The 12,588-nt window shown below is 34.6% G+C and overlaps 1 protein-coding gene across 2 annotated transcripts; it reads right to left on the bottom strand.

The window, feature by feature from the left end:
- Positions 1-5,759: 5,759 nt before the first annotated feature.
- LOC125076850 (chitin deacetylase 1) lies at positions 5,760-11,892 on the bottom strand. 2 transcript variants are annotated; one of them, XM_047688566.1, is made up of 5 exons: positions 11,737-11,892; positions 10,720-10,855; positions 8,865-8,977; positions 7,472-7,621; positions 5,760-7,233 (listed from the first exon to the last, which is right to left on the bottom strand). In XM_047688566.1, exons 1-5 carry the CDS (start codon positions 11,786-11,788, stop codon positions 6,074-6,076), a joined length of 1,611 nt encoding a protein of 536 aa, XP_047544522.1. In that variant the 5' UTR covers positions 11,789-11,892; the 3' UTR covers positions 5,760-6,073. The 2 variants fall into 2 exon arrangements, with proteins under 2 accessions (XP_047544522.1, XP_047544521.1); XM_047688565.1 differs by lacking the exon at positions 8,865-8,977 and adding an exon at positions 9,135-9,265.
- Positions 11,893-12,588: the final 696 nt, after the last annotated feature.

Below are 12,588 nucleotides of genomic sequence, written 5' to 3' on the forward strand. Positions count from 1 at the left end.
GTATACTGGTGGTCGCCCGAAATAGCAGAGCTAAGGGCGACGTCAAACCGGACGCGAAGGGCATACGTTCGCTGTCGAAGGCGAAGCGGCCTCAACGCAAACTTAGAGGGACAGCTGTGGGCCACATATCGCCAGTGGAAAAAGGAGTTATAAAAGGCGATGAGTTGTATCAAGCAGAGAGCAAAGGAGGAGCTTCTAATGGGCCTGAACAGGGATCCGTGGGGGCACGTACCTATCGTGGTTTGCAAGGGAAGCTCTGGACACACGGAGCTCCTGTTACGGAAACGCTACCGCCAGATCTCCTCCTGCGACTGGTCGAGGAACTATTTCCTCACTCAGCATGTGCGCATGCCCCATCAAATAAGGCCATTCGCTCCGTGCCGGTTAACATTGTTGCTCCACCACATATCACGGAGTAAGAGATGAAGATGACCCTGGATCGATTGAGGGCCAGAACTACAGGTCCAGACGGAGTTCTAAGACGTGTTCTGCGTGACGCCCTGAAACACCTAGGAAGGAGGCTTTGGGAACAGTGGACAGTTCCCGAAGCCTTGGAAAGAGGGAAAGTTGCTCCTGTTGCCGAGGGTGGGGCGTCCACAACTCTTCTTCGGCATACAGGCCGATTGTGCTGCTGAATGGGACGGGCAAACTCGGCCTGACACACCCTGATTGAGTGTGCAGCATGGGGGCCTCAGCGTCATTACCTGGCGGCCATTGTATGATAAACGCTATGATCGACAGTGAATGTTGCTGGAAGGAAATCTGGAAAGGTCTCGTTCTCTCTGGCGCAGATGGAGGCCACGGAGCGGGAGCGTGACAACAGTGCTGCTGCCCGTTTCGCCGAAGAAGACCGGGAAGAAGGCGTCTTCGCTATGGACGCCTTCTCCTCCCGCCATAAGTGTCGCCGGGGCTTGAGATCTCTGTACCCTGAGAACCCCCTAGGATGTGGAGGCCCGCAGAGGTGAGGTGTGCGCAAGCAATCCCGTGACGTCCCCCGAAAAGATGGAGTGGGTACCGTTGGTTTTACAGTGAGTATTCCGGCGCCTTCAGCGCCGGCGAGCCCCATATACTCCCCACATCATGTGCGCGAAACGCGTTACGCGTTTTACCAGCGAAAAAAAAAACAAGGACGGCATAATCGGTATTGAAAGCGGGCGACGAAACAGCTAGCGGCGGACCTGAGCCTGGATTTTGATGTCCCCGTGATGTTGAAGTAGAGAAAATTAGGTTGGCTTCAGATGTGAGCGATAATTCCAGTAAAGTCACGTTTGTCTGATGTGGTTTCACGGTTATTATACAAAATCGAAATTAAATTTAACAAAGATAGGCAGGGAATAGTGACAGTATTGAGAGAGCGCCTAAAAAGAAATATTGGCAATAATAAGGCAATAGATTAAGCCTTTCGAAAACAAACAATTCAATTCTCAATTTAAATAGAAGCTTCCCCCTCCTACAAGTCCGAAATTATAAACCTTCATTTTTTTTTACTACAAAGTACTTTTAGCGTTTGCCATTAAAGTAAGTAAGGTATACTCGATATATGTCTTATGAATCCTAAAAAAACCTTATTTTTTTTGGTTTCGTTACTGTATTGTGCATGCAATCCATATATCTTAGATTTTATAATCGAATAGTTATTATTGGTGAGACCGATATCAAAAATATTACATATTCGTAGTAGATGACATTTACTTGAGTTTGTAGATTGATTAGAAAACGATAATAATAGGGATACTGATATTGTAGGATTTAAATTATATTAACATACGACCGTCGACGTCCAGACACGCGCTCCGAGTAAGTAAAACTAAATACTGCTAATCGTGTATATCACGCGAGAACGGGCAAGCGTATATGGCGCTCACCCGTCGCGCTCGATCTTATTTCGTATCATCATACGAAATGAAGTTTCGTCTTTGGTTCAAACATCTAGTATTGAATTTGATGAGTTTTAATTTGTATCATTGTCAAATTCTATTACTCGTAGTTTTTATTGGTAGAAATGTAAGCGAACGCGAAACGAACAAATTGCAAATATACACTGTAATCATCTTATTGGTTAATTCTATTTTAAGTTTTTATATATTATATAGACACATTTTTTTAAATAAATTAATTCCGATTCGATAAGCAAGCAAGTGTAGTTTTACTATTAAGACGTGCCTACAAAAAGTAACTTTAGATCTTTGGCGGCTTTGTGAGGTGACTACTACTGCGTTGTCCTCATCGAAGTTTCTGACTGTGAGTCGTCTTTCCTTATCCTGGTACCCCGTTTATCCACGATAACAGGTAGTTCCCAGCACACGAGAGGTGCGTTGGCCATTTGAGATGGACTTTGTCATCTCAAGTATCCTATTGTCTCGCATTATTCTCGTGCATCTGGCCACTACTACCTCTGGGTCTCCTGCCGGTGTGAAGAGCCTGGGAGGTGCGTTTTCTCGCCCCACTGCTTCGACTAGGCCCACGAATTTTCTCCCACTGAAATAATATTAAGTGACACTGATTCAGTTGAAGAGCAGCATACTTGTTGTGAAAATATGATTGAGTTGAAAGAATTGAATATAAACTAGAAAAATTATTCTGTCAAATCCATGAAGGATTATTTCTTCTAGTTTACGCGCGTCATCATTTTAGTGACGATGAATACGAAATAAATCCTGGCAAAAAATATCTACAAATTGACGATTGGGTAGTAGTAAAATTTTGAAGAAAGAATACTGTTAAGCATTTTGTATGTAACGAAATCTCAATAGATAATAATGATCCAAATGTCCAGTACTTAAGAATAAATAAAAACAACAAAATCCAGTCATTTCATTATCCAGACGTTGAAGATGTTTCAGTTATTAGACATGATGCTGACATTTTAAAGTATCTTGAAAAATGTCAATCTACCCCTAGGACATGTGATTTTGAAAAAAATTAAAAGTGTTCCAGTTATTATAAGAAAAAATCATTTTCATTAGTATTTTAAAGTGATTTAGTTGAAACTCATTTTTCTTTCAAAAATATTTGAACGCATTAAAATACCGTTCTGTGCTTAGAATTGTTTTCTTAAGATATTCTATTATTTATTAATGATCGTTTCAAAATTCAATTAATTAGTATTGTAATATTTATGTTAGGTTATTTGTTGGGTTCATTATAGTGAAGGTATATTACCTTTGATTTCGCGACAACGTCAAATATTTTTATTCTTATATTATTATTGTTCAATTAACATTTTGAACTGATGCAAATATTTGAAATTATTAATGTTATATTTAGTATATTATGTTGTTATACTGAAACGAAATAATATCCAATATTGTGGTGACAGTCTTTAAAAACAAGAAGTAGGATAAATAAAAAATAAAAAAAAAGAAAATAATAAAAATAAACAACGCTACTAATCTATCTCTAAAACCAAAACAACCGTTTAATTAATCAGAATAATTATTATGAATTACTAGTATAATTTCTCGCAATGGCCCGCACAAAATTGAGTCTAAGGATTTCGAGATCCCTTTGACGTAACCTCTTTCTTCTACCCGACACTTGTCAAGTTTTGACAAATAATAATTGGAGGGTAGGAAATGTCTTATTAGCTTGAAAATTCTCTAAGATCGATAAGTAGCTGATAATTTTTTTGAATTGTTATTATTGGTTTTCTTGAATATCGTAATGGAATCGAATCCATGAAATTTGTGCACTGATAATGTAGAAATAAATTTGTAGCACAGATTATCCGGATAACTTCTCGAATTGTGTGTGATGAGGCGTTAACTATGTGCAAGCTAAAATTAGGCTACTCTTCCCCTCGTTAACTTTAATTCTAGTATACAAGACACGGGCTTATATAATATTATTTATTATTTTTATCAGAACCTCGATAAATTAATTGCCTTTGATTTGATAGCTCCGGTAATATGGTAAGACTACCTAATAATATCAGAATGTCTATGAGTAGTGGCTGGATAAAGGCTAATTTGTTATTTTTTATCAGCTGTCATAGCTGTCATGACTTATTTAATAACATTTAGCAAACATTAAGCAAATCGTATCAAATATACGCGAGAACGAGTTAGACAAGTCTTATTGTATCTTCGTATGCAACATATAAACCCGGAAGAACTTGTGGATTAAGAATCATGATTTTTACTTATGAAATATAAATATGCAGATATTTTATATTGAGTTATTAAATTCTAAGTCAAAAACTGGACTTCGCTGATTTTTATAAAACTGTTTGTAATGCTTTCAAAAAATATCTATCTATCTATCAACATTTCCAAAAGCAATGGTAAAGTACCAGAGAGAAATTTCCGGGTTTTGGACAAAGCCTTCTTCTTTTTCTAGATCCTACTACTACTTTTACTACTACTTTTCTAGATTTACTTGGTGGTAGGGCTTTGTGCAAGCCCGTCTGGGTAGGTACCACCCACTCATCAGATATTCAACCGCCAAATGACAGTACTCTGTATTGTTGTGTTCCGAGTGAGTGAGCCAGTGTAATCAAAGGCACAAGGGACATAACATCTTAGTTCCCAAGGTTGGTGGCGTATAGGTGATGTAAGGAATGGTTAATATTTCTTACAGCGCCTTTGTCTATGGGCGGTGGTGACCACTTACCATCAGGTGGCCCATATGCTTGTCCGCCAACCATTGCCATAAAAAAAAAATCCGCTTATGACAGACTAGTCGTCTGAGAAAATTTACAAAACTCATTCACATCTCAAACATATTCTCATCTGCATCATTGTCCTGACAATTAATTTCAATCATTACCCGAAGTACGTTATTAATGCTCTGAAAAAATGTGTACGTCTTGCAGAGCTATTCTCTATATCACATTTGTATAATATAATTTTATGATGTTTCACGATGGATTGTTAGTTTGTTCTTATAGAATATTCTTAGTGAAGGATAAAGGTATAAGGACTTCATACAATCGAAGGTCTTACATAAGTCACAAAATATTCCTAAAGCATTACACGACTCTTCCGTGCCTTAACCATATTTTTAGTAAACTTATCACCGGCTCTTGTAAATCTAAAATGTTTGATACGTAGGATCTTGTGTTTATCGAAAGGAAACATAATTTGAAGAAATTTGAAGAAAAGTGAAGAAGAATTAATTTTATATATATCTTAGAGTTGGTAGTATAGAGGCAATTCTATAGACCCTAAGGTCTGATTTAAAAATTGAAAATACTTTACTTTGCTTAATTAAGTCAGAAAACACGCCACTAATAATACCATTATTATATATAGTTACAAAATGAGGTGCAATCACATCAATTATTAAATTGATTACCTTAACTGACGTACCCACAGATTGGGCTTCTTAATATCTAATAATTTAAAATTAGTCGTCGTCGATTGTTAACACTGACAGTTTTGAATTCACAGTAGACATTGCATCGTTTAACATGTTTCTTTGGGTAAGGATTCAGCGATGGTAGGGAAATGAGTGATTTGGTAGTCGATATGGATCTGGATATGGATGGTAGGTAATTGGAATATCACAAAAAAAAAAAATTAAAACTGTTGATAGAGATTGGTTTAAAATTATTATAGCCAAATTATACTCGGAATATTGTCAAAAATAAAACCAGTAACTAAACAAATACTTGTAAGTCATATTAGTCTTAGTAGACATTTTCAATCTCAAATAAGATAAATAGATCAATAAAAGAAAATAATTTAATAAAAAAGCGTAAGTTCTATGATACATAGTTATAGAGTATTCACCAAGGTAAGAAAGAAATAATAAATGTATTCCAATTTTATATTTTTTATTTTTGTTCAAAAGATTTTAACAATCTAAACATAATGAAGTATTAAGTTTATCTATATTTGCAGGTAAACGTGGAGCGGCATTTATTATGTATTGCTTAAATATTTAAAACAAACGTCAACTTTTATGATTAAGTATATTTGCAGTTAATTATGAAAAACTTATTTTATTATTTGTATTATTTGAACAATTACATAAGCTGCCTTCCTGCGACACAGTCACAATAAATTGTATTTATTAATATTATTGAGTATTATTTACATGTGTACAGTCTTTTAAATTTTACTTAAAGAGATCACTTCCTAACGTTGAAGCCCTCTCCCGTAGGATCTAAAATCCATGGATAATTGTTAGGGCATTCCATACAAGTGAATAGACGTAACGTCTCTCCTGGTAGCTCACGAGTTGTTAGTGGACATGCATTTGGTAAAGAGCAGAAGGGCTGGCCTTTGACGTCACACTTTTCTTGTTTCCATTCTGCGAAATCTCTAAGTTGCGATAATTCGGTTGGGTTTTGCATCCATTGTATAACTTGAATAAGAGAAGTGAAATAAACATCGTTCTTTTCTAGCATCTCCTCAATGAATTTGATAAGCTCGTCTCTGAATTCCTTCTTTGATTTAAGCCATGAGGCGTGGAAATGAAGACCTAGAGGAGCACGGTTGGTAGAGTAGTGACGGTTGAAGTTGTGACGTAAAAGACGCGCGAACTGGTCACCAGTTTGAATGTTGGAACAAGAGTCAACTACGTGACAACCAGGTAACGATTCATCAAAGGTTGGGTCATCTCTTCTGTCCAGTTCATTCATTACCATCTCCCACACTGGATGACTCCTTGAAGGGCAGTTATGAGCGTTACCGTTACATTTATGTGGCATACGGAAGTATAGCGTGTAAGGCCAAATAGGAACACGACCTAAAGGAGCTGTAATAGAAGCGTCATATACGAAGTATTGATCAGCCATCATTTCGAATTGTTTGTTTCCTCCGACACGCAGATATGGTGCTCGGACACCAATGATAGAAGCATCAGTAATATTTGCGTAACGTTCAATAATAAGACGTGCACCCGCCATTTCAGCTAACCAGTCATCGTAGCTGCCACTGGTCCAGTATTGTGGATCATCTTTGTGAGTTATTGAGAAAACTGAAATTTCATGTCCTTTGCGATGCAATTCTTGAATTCCTGCGTAGTTTGAATATTTGTGTGAAACGAAGAATGTTCCACGAATTTGACAACCATTAGGATTGTGACGATTGCCATTGAATATCTGATCATATAAATCCATGTTATCAACGTTAACGGCACCGTTAAAAGTAATAGTAATCATCTGGGGCACTTGGTTGGGCTCAATTCCGCCAGGAATACGAGTACCGTCAGCAGAACAGAAACAGTCAGGTAGTCTGCATTGGTTTGTGTCACAATCTGGAGCTCTGTTAGGGTCTACATCGACAGCTGCAAGAATAAGTCATCAAGTTATAGTATTAGATGATGACATTAATTTGTTGTATATTTTTATTTTAACGATGTAATGATAAATAGTGATAATATGTTAACCGGCATATTATACACCCTCATAACATAGACATTATTAATACGAAACAATTTATAATTAAAGAGATTACTAATAAGTATAAGCATTTAAAAACAGATTGTTAATCATGATTAATAAATCATTGGAAATAAATCTTACTGCAAGCATTTTCATCCGACTCATCCTTGCAATCAGGTTTTCCATTACAGAATAACTCTTTTTCGATGCAGTCACCACTACCACATGCCAGTTTTCCTTCAGGACAGATAGGTTCATCGGTCTTCAGGATTGGTAAAATTTTTCTTGGTTCTGAAAAATCAACAAAATTATCTTCCGAATTTACTATAGAGCCTTTTGGGATTTCGACTGATGGGTGCCTATGAAGATACACTTTATCATTAGACGATAATCAAAGTGACCAACATGGTACTCTTGCTTCGTCTGTGTATAAAATATTGTTGTAATAGTGTTCCTACGAGAAGAGAAACAAGTGAAAAAGAATTTCGAAAAGCATGACAAGATGACGAAGTTAACGTAAGAAAGAATTAATGAGGGAAAAGAGGGACTTAGCACAAAGTTTATTAGAATATGGCTAAGTTCCTTGAAGTAGATTAGTTATTGGAAAGATACAGAGACGACGTTAATGAATTTATTACTTGATATTTGATAAGAAATTATGACTCATAAAGAAAATGGAGGGAAAAAGAAAGTTGCAATGTGAACGATATATTATCAATACTACCGTTGAAACAAAAAATGTACTTTAGAGAAAACTCCTTGGGAGATATTTAGGACTACGCAGTATTGAAAATAATAAGTAGTCGATGCTTGCAAGAAACCCAAAATATTAGTTTTCAAAAAAAAAAAAACGTGGCTACTACTAAAAATGTAACATAATCTGTATACATAATTATTTTGACAAGAGGTGTCTTACAAAGTGATTTAATAGATTTAAACATTTTTAAAGTAACCATGTTATTTTAAAAAATCTCTCGTTAGTTTTATTTAAGCAGTGGTGTATGGTACAGCGATGTGTTATGCAGAATTCACAAGTTATTATCGAACATAGAAACCATTAGAAAGCTATTACGAAAACATGTTAGTTAGAAATTTTATTGTAAAAGGTAGATGTTAGTTATTTTTTATGAATTGAAGCACTAGCGTTAAAGTAGGTTATAAAAGATTGTGAATAAATTTGTCATGTATGAAAGATAGTAGAATAAATCTATTAAGATGCAGGCATTCTATTATGTATTATTTTTTAAATAATCCTACACCTTTTGTGTCAAGAGATTCATGTAAATGTAATTTACGACATACTGTGTTGTTTTTATTTACATCAGTGTAAATATTTATATTTAGAACTGCAAAGTGTACGTAAGTATTATTTATCATGTATTGTTCATTAATGCGAAACTAGTGCATTCGTCCTGCTGTGGACATTTTCCTTAGTCCGGGGCCTCATGCATAATACCAAATCTACAGTGCGACGCGGCCCCTTCACCCAAGCTCGTTTGCTCGCTATTCGCGAATAACTTTTTATCGCACTTACTCTCGAGTTTGTCACAGTTGGTCACTTTACCCTTCCAGTCGCAGGTTTGTTTATCGAGATCGAAAGCCAGTCCCGATGGGCATGTGATCTGTTTAAGACCTGACCTAGTGCACCTGCGTCGATAAGAATAACATATTTAATAAATGTCTAAAAATAGGAAGCGGACGCGGAAGAGGCTAACTTGTAGTTTAATTAATGTGGGTACTACTATCGAGTCGGATGTTTAGTTAGCCCTTCACACGGCCACTCCCTCTTTGCGGCGGAACTTACTTTCTATTTTATCGCAATTCTTAACATGGGTTTTCCAGTCACATGTTTGACGGTCGATATCAAACGCCAGTCCGCCGGGACAACGCACTGAAGCGAGCCTGGTCACTCCATTTTCACCTCCTTTGTCACACCTGTACACAGCCATATTTTCAGCAAGAAAGCTCATTTCATTAATATATATTTATGAAATATTCAATATCTAATTTTAATAGGATTTAATAAATAAATTATATTCTATAATTAAAAAACAATATTCCTGTTGAACTCGAACCTTGAAGCTTAGCATCCTGTTTAACCTGTACGTTATGTCATACACAATTGTTAGATATATACTTACATGACCAAACACCCGCATAAAATATTATTTTATCAAGATTACAAATACATATCTTTATTAGAATTAGTTAAAGAAAAACTATTTGTAAAAATAAAAAAGAAAATACTGATAAATACTAGTAACAACTTTAACTATGGACCTTGATCGAAGTTATAGATTGCTGAAAATATATTATAATTATATTTGCTCATACAATGATTATCACTAAACAAAAGTGCTTATACGGACATTGAATATATTTTTTATTGGTTTCCAAAAAATCATAATAAATGTATAAAATGCAATCTCGAGTAGTTGGAAATACTAAAAAACCGTCTAAGTGCGAGCCGCAATCGGTCATACGCACAGTGTGTAGGGTTTCGTACAATACAATACGATTAAACAAGTTTTTTCAATTGAAGAAAAAATAGATATGACCAAACAAGTTCTTTAACTGTGTCAAATTTCTTAATATATTTAGTAAAAGTATGTAAGTACTATGAATAGCTATCATTAAATAACTCAACCGAACAAAAGAATTGACACCAAAACTTTATGATAAGGACTCTTATTAATTATTAATTAAGAGAATCTAATATAATAATAATTTATAAATACGGTCATAGTTGTAGTTCCTGCATCAATCAAATGTCAGTAGCAATTTATGCATAAGCATACAGTTATAGGTAGTTGTTGATTATTTTAATAGGAAATCGTAAGCCTTCTATTATTTGGTATCGTGTTAATATAATAAATCCAATTATTTTATAAATATATATTTTCTCTTTGTTTTGGTTGGTCCTTAAAAAACTAGTGTAAAGTTTCATCAGTTCTTTCATATTTTTAGTGTAATTTGTAGTAAAAGGGATTACAATTCTAATTCATTACCTACATTCTAGTACAAAAGGTTTTCAGTTACTGAAGTATATTTATTTGTCATTGCTTTGTCTCATAGATTTAAGTAGCAGTACATAACTATGACTAATATTCAAGGCACGATGGCGACCGTTCCATTCACTGGCTGGAATATCAAGTTCTTGAATACCAAACGAGTGTATTTATTATCATCAACTCTGAACAGCCTTCAGTTATATGTTGAAGTCAGATGATTTTTTTAACTTCGATGAGTTTATGTGATATTTATTTAGGGAAATAATTAGAAAGAACTTTATACTTTGATTACTTTTAGTAATGAGAGCTTTTGAGTTTAAGCTTAAGCATTTTGACTTCCTGTTCTCATTTATGATATTAGATTTAAAATAAACTGACCTCACGACATCACGGCAATCGCCTTCTGTGGTCAGTCGGAAGTATTCATCAGCGGGACGGCCATCGCAAAGCTGTTCCGGATTCACCTCATCTCCGCCATCGTCTTCCTGGCGTTTTACTCTTGTCGCGTTGATTACTAAGAAAGTACGAAAAAAATTTTCAACCGTTATTATCATTAGTAAATTCGCTAATAATGTTAGATGTTGCGCATCAATAATTGTTTTAAAGTGTGTTAAAATAAATATGTTGTTACGTGTAATATTGCGTTTTACTATTGCGTTAAGACTTTTTAGCATTAGAAGTAAATACCGTAAAACAGGCATAACATTTATACTGACTTAACATGTTTATTGAGTAACGAAGCTTAGCGTAAACCACGATTACCACACGCGGGTGAAAGAATGTAGTACCGTTTCATTTCGGCGTAGAATGTTGCTGTGCATTAGCTCATTTGTATAATGAATTTTAGAAATACTATTTCTGAAAGAATTATAGATAACTACTACATAAACTTAAAGCCTGTTTAAGTTGCGAAGTCAGTAAGCAAGTCGATGACGGCATTGAAAGGCAAAACGTTAAAAAGAAATCGAGGTCAACGCCGGCCACGTAAGTAACCGGTGTTCTTTCAATTATAATTTTAAAATATTTTTACGTAAGTTTATTTAAATATTAAGCAGATTAGATATTTAAAAAACAGACGTGGTCCTTAATAATGTGAGCCACAGTAATCCATTACTTAATTTTTTTTATATGGGTTGCGTAATAAGGTATTAATATTCTATCATTAACTATTACACTACTATTACATTGATTAACTTAACTATTCTCACAAAAAAAAAAAAAAACAAAAATTTAACATATACAATAAAGTTTAAAGAAAATTTTGCTCGAGTTAAATGTACCTAATTTTAAAAATGATAGATTTTTATTGATTTATTATTTATAAGAATAATTTAAAATATTTTAAAGATAAAAAATATTTTTAATAGTAAACAAATTATTATTTTTGGTACTCACCAGAATAGGCGAGCAGTAATACCCCCAAACACAGGTACGCGTGTCGAGCCATGGCGCTCGGCGAAGACTGGCCGGTGCGTCGCGCTCTACAAGAAAGTGCAAGAGGTGCTTGCTGCCCCTCTTCACCTATTTATATAACCAGGCTGTTCGAGTTCAACACCAGCTGAGAGACTCCACCCGTCCTGTACACACTATACCTTCCGTCGATATAAGGTATCATTCCGTTGCCGCAGCTTTTAATAAGCACACGGTGACGTTAACCAAGACAATGTGCGAAGAAGATAATTGAATATATTTTGGATAATAATATTATGAATAATTCTTTTAATATATAAACACATCGTGATTACTATAACATGATGAATTAAGTTAGTTTACGTTTTCAATTTTTTTTTTTTATTTTATATTTTACTAATTTTCATTCATAGAGCTTTTTTTAATCAATATCGATATTCTTTTAATCTGGATATTAAATCATACAAACATAATTCATTCAAACAAAAAAAGAAATTATCGTTATCTAACTATTTGCAAATGTGAGGAAGTGTAATAATAATTTCGTAAAGCAATTCTGTACTGTCCTCTTAAACTATTTGCCAAGGCAAGCAAGCGGAATATTTTAAATAATATATAATAAAGTACTTGATATTTAACAAATTTAGAATTCATTTGGTTAATAAATTCAAAGGTGATTTAGAATGTAGAACATTTTTTACATAGCTATAATAATATATTTAAAATTTGCTTGCTCTTTACGCGAGCCGTAAATAAGGACGATGTACGTCATTTGCATACTAGTTCTTCTAAAGTTATATAAAAGAACTTTTATTCATCACACATATAATATTTATT

This window comes from Vanessa atalanta, chromosome 3, assembly GCF_905147765.1.
Source record: "Vanessa atalanta chromosome 3, ilVanAtal1.2, whole genome shotgun sequence".
In the NCBI taxonomy this organism is placed as follows: Eukaryota; Metazoa; Arthropoda; class Insecta; order Lepidoptera; family Nymphalidae; genus Vanessa; species Vanessa atalanta.

Excerpts from the sequence above, each read along its gene's own strand:
- LOC125076850 (XM_047688565.1), bottom strand. The coding sequence starts at position 11,788 with ATGGCTCGACACGCGTACCTGTGTTTGGGGGTATTACTGCTCGCCTAT. Across the intron at positions 10,856-11,736 it reads ATTACTGCTCGCCTATTCTG|TAATCAACGCGACAAGAGTA; the intron begins GTGAGTACCAAA and ends GTACTTTCTTAG. Across the intron at positions 9,266-10,719 it reads GATTGCCGTGATGTCGTGAG|GTGTGACAAAGGAGGTGAAA; the intron begins GTCAGTTTATTT and ends GGCTGTGTACAG.